General features: G+C 41.9%; 1 protein-coding gene across 13 annotated transcripts in view; it reads left to right on the top strand.

The window, feature by feature from the left end:
* The window catches only part of LTBP1 (latent transforming growth factor beta binding protein 1), a 362,585-nt gene that overhangs the window by 258,166 nt on the left and 88,531 nt on the right, over positions 1-15,888 (top strand). For all 13 annotated transcript variants that reach the window (XM_045827131.1, XM_045827129.1, XM_045827127.1 and 10 more), the window contains 4 exons: positions 1,257-1,382; positions 2,703-2,828; positions 3,586-3,708; positions 7,354-7,473. In XM_045827131.1, the coding sequence (XP_045683087.1) occupies positions 1,257-1,382; positions 2,703-2,828; positions 3,586-3,708; positions 7,354-7,473 (495 nt within the window). The remainder of the gene's footprint in view (positions 1-1,256; positions 1,383-2,702; positions 2,829-3,585; positions 3,709-7,353; positions 7,474-15,888) is intronic.

Genomic DNA, 15,888 nt, shown 5'->3' with positions numbered 1-15,888 from the left:
GGGCCACTCTGCTCTTCTGTAACAGCACGTGTTTTAAGCATTGTTTACTATCTGATGACAGTGAGCTAAGAGCTGTCATTTAAATGTGCAGCGTCTTTGTTGTGTATTCTTAAGTGACTTGCACTTGGAACGGCAATAATAGGATGATAAGGGCTGACTTTTCTGAGCATGTATCATGTGCCAGGCATTGGTCTGCATGTGTTATTTGAGTTATCTCCTTTGAACCTGACAGTCCGAAGTTGGTGCTTTGATTATTCCCATTTTACATGCGCAGAAAAGTGAAGCGTAGAATTATTGAGTAGTGGCCCCAGTGTGACAGAGTTACGAAAGAACAGCAAGATTTGGCCCCATACTGGACTTCTGACCACTGCCCCACCCCCACTCCACCATTATACCTCCTTGGAAAGGTTACCGAAAGCAGATGATGTTAGGGGGTAAGTCATCTCAGAAAAAGGCCACCTTTGAGTCCTCAGGTCCTTTTTGTAATGAAACTCCTTTCTCTGGCCTTCACCCACCGTGGATTCCTCCGAGCCTGTCTCTGTCACAGCGTCCTCTAGAGGTAGAGCGAGGACTCAGGGCTCACCTGCTCGGGCTTTATGGAAGAAGCGAGTCTCAAGCAGGAATCCATGGCACAGTAAGGGAGAGAGTTATCAGAGAAGATTTGGAAGAACGTTCTGCTTTACAAACATAAATAAAATGTGCTTGTGTTGAAATTGGTAAATTAAGAGTAAAATTATACCCAGAAGTTTTGCTTTGATTAGAAGTGGTACATCTTTCTTGAGAATGAATGAGAAATTTTGTTGGAGGTTAGACATAGTTGTTGGAGATTGAACTTGGCCTGCTAACAAATGCAAATTCACCATATATTTCGTATCAGAACAAATCACGTGATGATTCAGTGTCCACCATCTAAGATAAATCTGGGTGGATAGAAACTCATTGATATAGGCCATCTTAGGAGTTAGGAAGAACTGATTCTCTTACAACTTCCCACATGGCCTCTTTCCTGAGTTTCCACCCACTCCGGTTCATCCTGGAAGGTGTTTCATTAGGAACTGTTGATGACCTTGGGAGGGCCTACTGGAACAATTATAAAGTAGACAAGTGAATTTATACTTGATTTTGGAGGTGGTCGCTTTTTAATTTCATGCCTGGCAGTAAGCTAATCAGGGAACGCAAAGGAATGGTTTACAGGTAGCAATGAAATCTTTACGTTTATATTTGTTTTCTTCCCCCACATTTATTTATTTTTAAAGAAATCAATGAGTGTACTGTGAACCCTGACATCTGTGGAGCAGGACACTGCATTAACCTGCCGGTGAGGTACACCTGTATATGCTACGAGGGCTACAAGTTCAGCGAGCGACAGAGGAAATGTGTTGGTAAGAGACACTTCTCATCATTGAAATTATTAAATAGTAACTTTTTTTCTGCAATTATCATGGGGAGATATTACTGTGCTTCATATTTTAAACTTTTTTTTAAAGATTTTATTTATTTATTTTTAGAGAGGGAAGGGAGGGAGAAAGAGAGAGAGAAACATCAATGTGCGGTTGCTGGGGGTCATGGCCTGCAACCCAGGCAGGTACCCTGACTGGGAATCGAACCTGCAACACTTTGGTTTGCAGCCCGCACTCAATCCACTGAGCTACGCCAGGCAGGGCTTCATATTTTAAAGTTTTTATCCCTGAGCTAAGTATAAGGATGCTGAAAAGGAGATTTGCTAAAATCATGGGAAACTCCTACCTCTTGGTTCAGTACTGCCTACTTTGCCAAGTGTAATACAATTACATAAAGGTGAAATGATTTCCAAAAGTTTTATAGGTAAAGTATATAAAATAAGAGTTCTAGAAATAGCTAGCTACAAACATATTTAGCAAAGTCAAATTAATATTAATATGTACTGCAATAAAGAATTATATTCTTTCTCTAGGTACATACAATCCAATTTCTAATAGGGATTTCTGACTTGAAAATCAGTAAATACTGGCAGTTATTAATGTATGCTTCTTTGGAAAAATGTTTCTCAGGAAGAGATGTAATGGTGTTAAGTAAATCATGTTAACATGTTAACACTAAATTTAGTTTTTGGAAACTAAGGGTTGTAAGGCAAGTAAAAGCAACAAAGGCATATGGCTAATGAGTATTATTTTCATATACTAAATGCCATCAAGGAAGACTTGTGACTTTTGCTCTTTGTTTTTGTATATCTGTGGGTTGGGTGAGGGGGCAAATACCTGCTGATGATATGGCGATTCCTCTTTCATTTGCATACACTGTCTGCATTATTAGAACCACAACGAATGAAGTGGAAAGGACAGTCAAGATGATCTAGTCTAGCTCCACCGGTGTGTACAGTGGGAGAGTCCCTGTCACAGCACTTCTGACTCTTCCTGCTGCTTCCTGGATTTCAAAGTTTAGATGCCTCCAGTTATCAGGCAGGTCCTTCTGTGTTGACCTGGAATCTGCGTCTTTGAAACACCAATGTCATGGTTGTAGCTTTAGCTTTGGAAGCAATCCACCAGGTGCATCCCCTCTTCCCAGTAACAGCCTTCTGAGTGTTGGAGGAACAATCATGTCTCCTGGTCCTCAGCTAGGAAGGTTTGCGGGACGCAGGGAACCCTCTCGTATTTCATGAACCCGGAGACTGAGAATTTCATGCTACAACACACTAATCCCTTTATCCGTAATTTTCTTAACAGACATTGACGAATGCACGCAGGCCCAGCACCTCTGCTCCCAAGGGCGCTGTGAAAACACGGAGGGAAGTTTCCTGTGTATTTGCCCCGCCGGATTTATGGCCAGCGAGGAGGGTACCAACTGCATAGGTAATGGTCGTGTTCTTCCTGATGCGTAACATCCCAGGTTGGGGCTCTGACCTTCCCTGAGGTCCCATCAGTTGAGTGCTCATTCGGACAACACAGAATTTTCATTAAACACTTGCTATGACTATGTAATTTGCTAGATAACTGAAAGACATAGAAACAGAATTTTTTCTCCAACACTTGTTTTTGCATTTAAAACATTTTTTTTCTAGGTACAGTTGACATTTAATATTATGTTAGTTTCAGGTATACAGCAGAGTTGTTAGACTATAGTCAGGGCCTGGCAGAAATAATGAATGTCATTGAGTGTGGTTGGTAGGACACATGAATGTCACACATGAGATGGACAGCAATTTGAACATTTCACCTAAAATGTCATATGGTGCACTTGAGTGTGATATTGTTATGTTACAGAATTATATGCTTATGATTTTGTAATAAAATAAAATAGGGGCATTATTTGTGCCAGACCCTATATAACTTGCAAAGTGATTCCCCCAATAAGTCTAGTATGCACCCAGCATTATACAAAGTCAGTAGAATATTAGTTCAACACTTTTAAGTAAAAAGAGTGTCAAGTGTGTGCAAAGACCAGAGGTTTCTTTCGGATCCCACAGAAATAAAAAACACCCCATTTTGAACCAGGCTGTAGTAGGAATCGGGTACTTGATTCTTAAACTCGAACTACACTGGGAGATGGGAGAGGTTTGAAATTCTGTTTTGGGAAGTAACACTAAACAATCTTCCCTGCTTTGTGTAGATGTTGATGAGTGCCTGCGGCCGGACGTGTGTGGGGAAGGTCACTGCATCAACACCGTGGGGGCGTTCCAGTGCAAATACTGCGACAGCGGGTACCGCATGACCCCAGGGGGACACTGTGAGGGTGAGTCTACTGAGAGAGCGGGCAGACTGTACCCACCTCTAAGTGCTGAGCACACCTGACCTGGAAATGCAGGGCTGGGCCGAGGACCTGGGGCCAATGGGGCCCTGGCCTGGTGTTGCCTCCCACCAGTCTGTGCCTGCCGTCAGCTTGTCAGCTCGTCTAAGCTCTTCCCGCCTTCTGGAGTTGCAGCCTCTTTGTCTCATTTCAGTGGTTCAGTCTGGATTGTTTTCTGTCTTAATGCTCTTTCTTAGGCACTTCAGGATCTTCCTTCCCGGGCGTTTCAGGTGAAGTCACATTAGAACAATTACGCACAGAGTTAGGACAAGCCCAGACTTAATTACAGTGTCTGGATCTTTCATCTGAGGATGTGGTGCAGGTGTAACCACCACTGTTTTTTTGTGTGTGTGTTTTTGACCTTTCACCTTGGTACCTTCCTTTGTCTCAACTTGCTTCTTGCACACATGTTTTGGGACTTGCTTGCAGACTCTCCACTGAAACTCTGTCTGACCATCTCCAGGTCAAGTTCTAACTGTGCTAGATAAAAAGTTCTGTATTAGTGACCACAGCAGTGAGTTTGCTCTCCTTATAAAAATGTTTTGAAAACTTTCTACAGCATGGTCAACAGGATGGGCCACTTAACATGTTCATGTTTGAGTCTAAATTACACATAGGTTCTTTTGAAACCACAGTGATTACTTTCCTTTTAATTTTTTTCATGAAGGAATTAGCATAAGCCTGATACCAAAACCAGACAAAGTCATGACAAGAAAAGAAAATTACCTTGAACTTGTGCTGAAATTCTGACATGGAAACACGAGGGCAAAGGCACAGGGGTACCTGAGCAAGTGTTCAAGGAGCCTGGATGTGGGGATGGTGCTGGTTCTAGGGGGTCCCCTGCCTGGTACCTGAGCATCAGCCTCTTTTTTAGCACAGCTGGGCCTCAGAAAGCGAGAGAGGGATGGATAAGTAGGGACAGGCTGCTCTCATGTCCCTTGGCTTCTGCTCCTTGGTTTTCTTCCCAGTTCTAATGACCCAGGCCTGGAGGGAGAGCTAATTAGACACATTTTGGCAGCCTGCACCTGCCTCCTGCTGGCCGCTTGCCCTGGCCCCTTTCATTCTAATGGAGAGAGAAGTAGGAATGGCGTATGTCAATGGATCTCTGGTCAGCTCGGATCGGAACAGAGCTGTGGACTCTCCCCAGACAGCCAAGGGGCAGGGATGCGGTTGAGTGCAGGTGTGAAGTGTCCTCGCTCTCCCACTTCCTGGGACTCTCCCTCTGACCAGGATGGGTGGCATGGCAACAGGAGAGAGGAGGAGCCAGGGTCCAGCTGGTGACCCCCATTTAATAATTGCCTGGGCTGCAGTTACTTAGCCCCTTTGAAAGTCACAGTCTTTCTTCATCTGTAAAATGGCAACCATGAAGGTAACCTTCCTCAGGGTTGTGAAAGTGTAAAGGTGTGTTGCACTGTCTTGTATAGTGCCTGATAGCTCTTCAGACCTTATTAGCTCTGAAGAAGTGTTAGATTCTTAACCCTCCCCCTTCCCTGACTTCTTTCCTTTTTGTGTAGATCTTCTCCATACAGCTATAATTGTGGGGGATGTGGGTTTATTCGATAAGCATCTAGGTACAAAGCAACACTCCCCACAGAGGTCAAATCCTGATCCTTAAGTTCTACATACAGTCTCAGAATGGGAAGATAAGACATTGAAGTAATAACTATAACATAAGCATGGGAAGTAGAAAGGAGTAGAAAAGAAATTTGAAAATTATGTAAATAAATGGAAAACAGGAGACTATTCAGTAATATTCAATGTATGCAAATTGTTCAACGGAACTATTACCAGAGTTCCCTCAGTAAATAATATATAATTCTAGCCCCATGAAAAGGCCTGAGAGGAAGAAGGAGCCAAATGACATGGCTATTTTCTAATTTCGTCGTGGACCAGAACCAAAGGTACTCGGGCTCCTGGCTCACCGAAGATTTTCTCAGCTGTCACTAACACAGTTGCTTTCAAACTGCGCCAGTCCCCAAGGAGCCTATTGTAGTTTACAGACATTATCTCATGCATCCTTCCTTTATTCTGTTAAAATATTACCAGTCAGGTACTCCCTAATTTACACATGAAGGAAGAAGCTGAGGTGAGCGCAGCAGGAATTCAGGGAGGTTATCTGGTATGGCTCAGCCTTGTTTCTCCGACCAGCCTCTCCGAGTGACCTTCTCTGACTTCGCAGTTGTAGTTCTATTAAAAAAAATCCCATCCAGAGAATAATGTAATACTGTTTGGAAAGTGAAACTGGCAAGCATCATCTTTTTGTAGAACAAGAAGTCCCAGGACATCTGACCTAAAAAAAAAAAATCACTGTGTGTCATTGTCTATTGGCAAGAATTTTTCGCTGATAGGAAAAATAATTACAACATTGACCTGGTGTTTATTCTGTTAATATCCTCTTCAACTTTTTTACTTAAACATTTTTTTACACACATCTGGGGTATATAATGGGATGTGACTTTTGAGAACTTACCATAGTGAAGACATCAAACACCCATGTCTGTTCTGTGTATCCATGATATATTTCTTTCACTTTTCAGTATATATTCTGAAATATCTGTTTATATTGGAAGTATGATTAGAGGGCTTATATGCTTTTATATTGGAACCCTCAAGCATTAAATCTGCTCACTTGAATTCAAAATTCAACTCCAGAAAAATACTTATTTCAAATAGGGCCAGCACCTGATGTGTTACCGCTTATTTTCAGCTTTCTTCCTGCATTTTGTTTTACCATTCCGAAAGATGCCTACAGCTGTTATCTCTGACACAGTCCCAACCACACTGAAGGCGTTGTTTTCTCCTCACATTGAAAAGAACAATGATCAATAACTTTAGTTAGCTGTGAATGAGGAAAGGAAGGTATATTACCAGAAAATACTTTTACCAGAAAATACTACCATATGATTATTTCACCATATTTTCTGGAAAATCTTGGAGGTATGTGATGAATTTATTCTCTCCTCATGTTTTCTCCTACCTCCAAGGAATTCCTACCATATGAAATTAAATTCTTCAAAAGCAGGATGCTCTTGGCCTGGGAAGCCAAAGTGAGGGTTTCCCCAGAGCACCAAGAGTCTTCAGAGCCACCCTCCAGCTGGGTGGACACGCAGGGTGGGGCAGAAGTAAGTTTGCAGTTGTGAATATGCAAAACAAGTTTATTCTTATATTATCATTTATTAATTATTATATTATTTCTATACAAACAACTGGAAACTTACTATTTTCCCACCCTGTGTGCCTCCCCCCTTTCATCCCTACCCTTATTTTTGGGGGTTGGGGGCAAGGTGCATATAACTTAAAAAGTTTGATGCCAAGACAGTGGCCCCAGAGAAGATGCCAGCTCCCAGAATGGAGTTTTAGCCCTGCCATTGCAGAATTGAGTTAAGGTCTTCCTTGGAACACACATAAACATTTCCATTAAGGTGCACCTGGCCATGCATTATCACTGCGTGTTTATAGACTCAGCGTGTCACTGGACAGTTACTGTTCTTCCCACTGTATAGGACATACATTTTCCCTTTCATTGCAAAAGTAAGGTTTTGCTTTAGCATCCTGATAAAATGTCCGTGACCTAGTTTTTTGATTTTTCAGACATTGATGAATGTTTGACTCCAACCACTTGTCCGGGTGAGCAGTGTGTGAATTCTCCTGGATCTCACCAGTGCGTCCCCTGCACAGAAGGGTTCCGTGGGTGGAACGGGCAGTGTCTCGGTAGGTACTAGAGAGTTCCATCACCATTTTATTTCTTCTGTCTGGCCTGTTTTCTGACAGTGGTACAATGCCAATTGAGCCCTCTTTCAATATATATATATATTTTTTTGGAATATATATATACATGGATTATAACACCGTATCATTCTGAGAAAACTTCTAAGAAAAGTTCTTAAGCTTTAACGGTGGAGAAAAATAAGGAAATGAGTTGGCATGAAGAATGTGTGATTTTATGAGCGACAAATACTTCTGGTTGAAACACATTGTTATCCCTAATGTAATAAACGATGAAAACCAAATAAAATAGTCACCACAGGAAGGAGACTGGTGGAAGGTAAAATGCTTAAAAAATGAGAAAAAGCACAAGAAGCAGCTACCACAGACTAAATAGAATTAGGAAACACACACACGCAGACTTGCACCAGAAAGAGCAGACACAGAAAGAGAAATCTTGACTGACTGCTCATGCCTCTTAGAGTCATACATTTATTCATTTAAGTGTTCGATAAGGACTCAGTACTGACACCAGACACTCAGGAAGGTAAGTGCAAAGTGTGCTTCGGTTCCGATTACCTGTGCTCTCGTTAGCTTTTCCCTTTCGTGATTTTCCTGGGTGTTTCTGTCTGCTATAGGATCGTTTCCTTGAAAGTTGAACTCTGCTGCACTCTGTGCTAGACTCTGACAATGCAGGTTAAACTTTTCATTCAGTCAGTCCTTCTGTCCTTTCTTTCACAAATGCTGAAGAGCTTACTCTATGTGCCCAGGGTGCATGGAGAGCTAGGATACACTGGGGGTCCCCCAAAAGTGCCTTTCTCATGGAACTCACTCTCTAGTGCAGGAGATGGATACTCGCCTAGACATCTCATAAATCAATGCGAATGCACAGTGATGATGGAATGAGTTGCCTCTAGGAAAATTCTTGCATTAATGTTTAACTGGGGGAGGGGATGGGAGAGAGAACACTTTGGACAAAGGAAACAGCATACATGGGGGGCTTGTAGGAAGAGCAGGTCATGCTCCAACCCCTGAAAGGCCCGTGTGGCTGAAGGACAGAGATCAAGGAAAGATTTGCTGCCAGATGAGGGGTAGGCCATGCCAGACCCTTTGGTCTGTTAAAAACCTTGGCCCATTTCTACATCTCTGGGAATAGATTTAGGTGTTTCAGAAAGGGTGGGATAAGCAGACTTGGCAAAAACACGCCCAGTTTCAAAGCTTTGGACGCACCACCCGGCAGCATGGGCTGTGCCTGGCGCAGGTGGCCCCATGCCCTGATCCTCATGCCCATCCCAACGGCCTCTATCAGTGGAGTTGTGAGATGTTGCTCTTTGGGGAGAACAAAAGATTTTTTTTTCATTAATTGCTTATTTGATAAGAATTTGTTTATGCAGTACATGCTGGTCAGAAAGTGCATTTGGTTTTAATTTTCTCATTTGGCATGAATTTTATAGTTGTCTATGAAGGTTTCATTCGTGTTCTCATTTTCACATACTGATGCATATTGTAATCCAAGAGTAGAGCCTGAACTTTACCTTAAATAACTAAAATTCACAGTGCTGGTATAAACACAGCCCTGATTCATGAATTTACTAATGGAATGTGACTGATCAAATTGGCAAGTGATTATTCTTCAATATAAATGCATTTATCTAGATTGGATAATAATAATAAATGACTTCTCATAGCTAGATGTTTACAGCCAGTCTAATTGTGACTGCTTTACTGCAGTTTTAGTGACAGAAACACAGCACCTCATTTAAAAGTCATTTCACTTTGTGTACCCAATGAGTCGAATCATAAGCAAAAATACTAAGTCACTCTGTTACTCAACCAAAGTCACATACTTGGCCACTCGTTCCAAGCAATAGCTTTCTTTTTTGCATTCCTAAGGTCATGCATTTCCTATTAAGAGTAGGCAGTGTACTTTTTCCTTCTGTTTTGGGTGAAATGCTAGCCTCTTTGTCACCTATAGATCAAGCTTCTCTGTGATATAATTGCAGTTCCATCCACTGCTTGATTGGACGTGTACTCATTTCAGTTTTTCATGAGGGCTTTTGCAGATTACCCCAAAATGGATTTTCCATCATCATTTTTTATGGTAGTAGAGCTTTCAAATGTTGAAAAGTTGAGTGTGACAAAAAAGCAGGTAGATATTGCAACATAACCTTTCTGCTCATAGCGAGCCAGTGAATGGATTGGATTTTTCTGCTAAACTCTGACAGTGCTCATGAATACCCAGCCATATCTCTGTTTCTGTTCCTTTATATAGTTTAGTTCTCACTTTTGTACTTGCGGTATTCTAAAATACTTTCCAGAAGGTGTAGTCCTGACTTAAGCTTAACTTGGAGTTGATAACACAACTTCATATATGTTTTTTCATTCATTTAACAATTGAGTGCCTACTCTGAGCCAGGAATTTTCCTGGACTATAGGGATTGGAGAGTGAACAAAATAAATTCCCTCCCCGAGTTGCACTTCTACCACAGAGCCATTGGGCTTACAAATAAAGAAGCCAGCAGTGAAGCACATGGCGTGTCAGATGTGGTGTGCGTCGTGCGGGGAAGACGAGCAACCTAAGAGAGGGTGGGGAGCGTCAGAGACTCTGCGGTGCTCAGAGACCCGTCCTTTACAAGGTGTTCCTGCTAACCCTCTGTTTTCGTCTCTGACCATTATTTGCGCTAGTGTCGTTTTTTACCCTTTTAGGTCAGATATTTCAGGATACATTGGTGAGACTGTTTATGGTCCGACTTAATGTATGAAAACATTACTGACGTAAAAAATTTCCAGGATCCTACTGTTTGAAGAAAAGTCCCACGCTTGGCATTCGCTGGTTGTCATCCATAGAAATAAATGCTACCTCACAAGGCTGTTCTGTCCCATGTATTTAAGTAGCTTTCTTCTTCGACTACTCTCCTCTCGCTCACTGCGTATTTTAAATTTAGGTAATTCAACGTGCACAGTGTTGTGCATAATGGTACTTTTATTTGGCATTATGCTTGTTTTCTTCTTAACTTGTCCGTCTTCGTTCTGATTTCGCTCATTTTTCTGTGAAATGGTTTAATCGGGAATTAAGAATCGCTATTTTGACCCTTGTATTCTGTAGGGATATGATGCCAGCTACACTTTCCGCTTCTTTCACTAACTAAATGGTGAACTTGCTGAAGCCGTTAATAGCCTCTTTGTCCTCAGGCCATGTGTGCTGGATCTTACTGATTGATGCTTCTCCTTGATTTGTGAATTAGAGCAGGAATTGTCTGGGGCAGAGACAGGTAAAATGACAGCAGGTGTTGTCACCAGGAACACACTCTTTCCTAATGTTTAGCCCGTGACATTCAATCCCTCATTCTCAATAGTTTATTGTCCACTTTCAAAATATCTGTCTCTAAATATTTTCTGGCAGCTGTTGTTGGGCTTTTCTGCTAATGTAGCTTCTCCTTTTAAGTTGTGGATTTTGGTCCTCTCTTGGGAGTGGCTTGCATCATTCAACACTGTATTCCTTGGACCTCACATTCCGCCTGGACTTGTTTTGCCCATTCAGTCCCCACCTCTAATGACTATTTCATCACCCTGGGTTCTGTCTAGTTCCAACTGGCTGCTCAATCAGGACTTTTCTTAAGGGAAGCCAGCCTGACAGGTACTCAGTTTACAGGTTTGTCTTGACTCACGGAGAACTAGTCTGACTCCAGCTGGACTAGAACCATTCCCCAAAGGAAATGCTCTAATATTTAATTGTTTAAAGGTACTTTAAAGTAAGTCTGACATAAAGATTATATTTCCCTGAATTTAGACAGACTTGGAACCATGTGACGGCTATGCTCTGAAGTTTAATTTTAGTACCTGTAAAATGGGGATTGAAATACTTTCTTCATGGAGTTTATTGTCAGAGTTAAGTAAGTGATACAAATCACCCAGTAAGGTATCTAACACAAGGAAGGACCCAATGAATGTCATAACCCTTCTTTCCCCAGCTCGCTGACCCTTCTTTTTATCTCCCTTGTCCTGAAATACAAGAAATGCAATAATGACTGGTACCTGTTAAAGTGAATTACATGGTGAACATTTCTGTGTATCTGTCTTCTTTCTGGCATTCTTTAAGCTCGTCTCATGTTGTTTTTAACTCTACATCACAGCTATCTTATAGTTTCTTAGATTATTATCAGAGCAGTCCTTCTTTGTCAGCCCCTAATTAAGTTAATGATTACTTTGTGACTCACCTTTACTTTTTCTAACTGCAATAGGACTTAGGCGTTTGAAGAACTTAGTATCATTCAGTCCATTGACAACTGGTTAACCACGGTCTCCACCAAAACCGGGCTCAGAGAACTTGCAGAATAAACGTGAAGAGCTCACTGTTGTAGGACTTCCTTTCACAGTAGGATTTATTTTCAAGTTTTCAGGTTCATTGTTAACCTTTACGGGGTATGTAACTATTCAGAGACTTAGCTGGAATTGGAGGCTTTCATCCTACATTAATTTTTTTTACATAAGGTGGCAACTGAGCTTACGGTCTAACTTTTGTGGATATTATAACGTGTCCATATCAGACTTCTCCCTAAATCATTATATGCTAAAGGAGCCTCTCATTGGTCAATAGATTGTTACTGAGCACCTAATTCCATGTCTGCCAGATGCCAGAGAAGATTTGAAGTTGTAAAACAGCAAAATAAAACAGAATAGAATGTGACTACCAGGGGCTGGGGATCAGGGAGATATTATTTAAGGGCACAGACTTGCTACGAGTTGATAAATAAGTCCTGGAGATCTAAGGCCCAGCGTGGGGCCGGTAGACGGCAGTACTGAATTGTGAACTTTGAGGAGACGAGGTCTCAGTTGTCCTTACAGCAGGAGAGAAATCGAAATTATGTGATGTGAGAGAGGTGTTAGCTGGTGCTACTGTAGTGCAGTAAGTAAGTTTATCAAGGCATCATTTAAAAGTATGCCATGTTATATGTTAATTACATCTCAATAACAAAACAAACAACAAAACTCCTTTTGCGAAGGAAAATGCCTATATGGGAATAACAACAAAACATTCCACTTTATATAGTTCACAAGGGGCTCTGACTTCGTTGTTTCCATTTAGTCCTCCTGGCTATGATCCCTGTAGTCCAGACAGAGAAAGTTACTCCCAAATAGGTTAATTGGCCTGCTCAAGGTCACACAGGGAAGAGAATGGCAGAGCTAGTCAAGATCCCACGTCCTCCTTCTCCAAAGCTAGTGTCCTGTTTTGCTCTGTACAGGACACTAGCCTGTCTCTGTCATGTCCACTCAAGAAAATTCAAGAGCAAAGCAATATAATGAACATAATAAAAAAGTTAAGTTCATAGAAAGGAGAAATCTGTGTGGGTTGGAATCATTCTTGCAAGACGCAATACTAATGGCTCAGGGATTCTAGATCTGCAATGTCAGACCTGCACTGCAGAGAGCCCCACTGAGTGCTGCTGAAAGACAGACGTTCTTGTGCAAAGGTAAGGCCAGACGCCAGTGGTTGGGCGGGATTAGCTGATTGACATTGTGTGGTTGTCCTTGGCCCTTTATCTGAGATGTGCACAGCACTGGCTGTTTTCCAGTTGGGAAAAGCAGTGATGAGTCTTTGAGGAACATATATTTTTGTAGGCAGCTCTGCTACTGCATGTTTTAACATGGTCAAAATTGACAGGCGTGCCTGGGACCCTGAGGACACACTGTGCCTTGAGTGCAGTTGAGGTGGTTGTCACACTGGCCTCGCCAGCACCTGTGTCTCATTTGCCATGCTTGCTTTCCTGTCAAATACGTTCTCCCCTCATCTTGAGTATAAAAGCCTATGTGTGAAGAATAGTGAAGGGATAATTGAAGTAAAGGCATATTCGGGGCAAAGAATAATCCTAGATTTTCATGTAGCTTTGGTGATAGAATGAGGTGTTTTCTCCCCATATCAAATGGTGCTCCCTCACAAAGTCTGTGTTGGTCACTGAGGAATTGAGTGAGGCTGAATGGACTCCGAAAAAATAACTGGTTCACAGTGTGGACAGCTCACTCTCCTTGAAAGTACAGGAAACAATGCAGGCAAACAGTTGCTCTGGAACCAGCCCTGACCCACCAGTCAGCCATTGAATACCCTCTGTACCTTAGAGGTCAGGCCCACGGTGAGGGGGCGGGGGAGGAACGGGGAGGGGTGCTCCAGGCCATCTGCTGTGTTCCCAGGATTTGAGACGGGAACATTTCAAAAGGGTTCCTGACCCAGATGAAATACACCCCAAGGCAATGAGAGAATTTGCAGGTGGGATTGTTGGCCAGCTGGGAGTCATCTTTGTGAAACTGTGGGGAATGGAAAGTTGCCAGAGAGCTGGAGCGAGATTAATGTCCTCATTTCCCTCCAAAGAGGAAAGAAGGTGGAGTCAGGAACTAATGACCGATGAACTTCCTATTGATCTTGACAAAGAGCTGTAGGCTGCAGGATTCAGATGATGAGGTGAAACGTTTTTAAGAGGAAGTGATGATCGTAAGAATCCACCAGGGTTCAGTAGGGGCAAATCATGCCAGGCTGTCTTGACTTCCTCTTCTGATAGAGTTATTAGAGGAATACATCAGGAAATTCTGTAGCTGTGGCACTTTTAGTTTTCAACACGGCATTTGTTAGTCTGTCAGTGTGACAGATGAGAAGGATTAATTTGGATTGGGCAATAGTATAGTGAAGAGAATTCATAAACTTCCTAACTATCATGTCCACCAAGTGCTGGCCTCATAAACTCCTGACAACTTCCTTACTGTGGGAGGTTTTAATTCATTCATTGAATTTCCAATTTAGTTCCAAAAGCCTATTGGTAATTTTGTTTTTGGAGTTTGGAAGCCATTTTTCTGTGGGTACAGTGTTTTTCACGATAAAGTTTCCCTTTGAACTCATTATGTTTATGCATTGTTAGAATTTGGGTAACATGAGTGTTCCTTAAGACTGTAATCTTAGAGTAAAATAGTTTTGGTCTCCAGTATAAAAAGAAGCAAACCACCACAAACATTGCCATCTCCCTCTGCCGCCAGGGTCAGAGGCTGTGAGTGATGGGTGGTGAGGTGGGCGGGGCTGCCTTGTGTCACATGGCCTTGATTCTCCCAAGGGTTGGAACTAAGGGCTGTGGGGCCAGCTTTTCCTTCCCTGCCACTCAGGGCCCCACAAGTCAGTGTCCTTGACCAAACTCTGGAAGAACACTGGAAACCACTGAAGGTTTTCAAAGCAGAGGAACAACCCCATTGATGGGATTTGTATTTTAGAAAGATTACTCTGGCTGTAGGTGGGGTAATGGACCAGAAGAGGGCGCCACTTGAAGTGGAGGAACAAATTAAAGGACTCTGGCAGTAATCCATGTGAGAGAGAATGGTAGTATAGGAATGAAGTAAACTGGGGGTATTTGAGAGAGATTTCAATATTTGGAAGGTAGAATTGATATGACTTGTTTCTAAACGGAATGTGGGGAAAGCATTCAGTTTAGAAAGGATGGTGCCCATCTCTCTGACTTGGGTGTTTGTGTGGAGAGTGTCACCGTATGTGGATGTGGGAGACCACCTAAAGAGGAGGCCGTGAGAAAGGTCAGTTTGTTCGTGCACACGCAGAGGGCTCTCCTGGACTGACCCGCTGGACACAGGGACCTGCAGTTTAGGAGATAAGTCTGGGCTAAAAAGATACAACACTGAGTTTATCTTACATTCACCAAACAAGGCCGCCACACTCTAGATACACTCCTTCTGTATTTTTCTACTTGAGGTATACTTGGCATATAATATTATATTAGTTTTATATGTACAACATAGTGATTCAATCTTTGTATACATTGCAAAATGCTCACCACAGTAAGTCTAGTTAACATACATCACTATACATAGTTACAAAATTTTTTTTCCTTTTTTTCTTGTGATGAGTTACTTCTAAGATCTACTCTTTTAACAACTTTCAAACAAGCAATATAGCATTATTAACTGTAGTCACCATGCTGTATATGGCATCCCCAAGACTGACTTATTTTATAGCTAGACATTTGTAACTTTGACCCCACGTAGAGTTACTTTAGTGATATTTTACTATAAAGTTATTTCCTTAAGGACGTAAGCTCCATTAAGGCCAGGTACTCATTGAATTCAAACTGCTCTATCTGCGTGTAAATGGTTGACTTGAAAGGATTCTGGTTCCCTGCAATTATGTCTATAATGAGGAGAGAGAAGAAAAAACACATCAGACTACTAAGGTATTTCAAGACATTCTGCCTCATAGTTAATCATGGTAGTAGCCTGACAAAATAGAACTTTTATAAGTATCTCATGCATAGTAATCTGTAATGTCTGTTAATTTACTTTAGAGAAAATATGCCCTTAAATTGATTTTGCTATTACATTCTGCAGGCCTGTAAGTCACATTCCCTGGTGCATGAATAATTAGATAGCAATCCATAC

This window comes from Phyllostomus hastatus, unplaced genomic scaffold, assembly GCF_019186645.2.
Source record: "Phyllostomus hastatus isolate PE091 unplaced genomic scaffold, TTU_PhHast_1.1 phas_scaffold_78, whole genome shotgun sequence".
Taxonomy (NCBI): Eukaryota; Metazoa; Chordata; class Mammalia; order Chiroptera; family Phyllostomidae; genus Phyllostomus; species Phyllostomus hastatus.
Note: the sequence above shows the minus strand (reverse complement) of the source record. Positions and strands in the feature narration are given on the sequence as shown.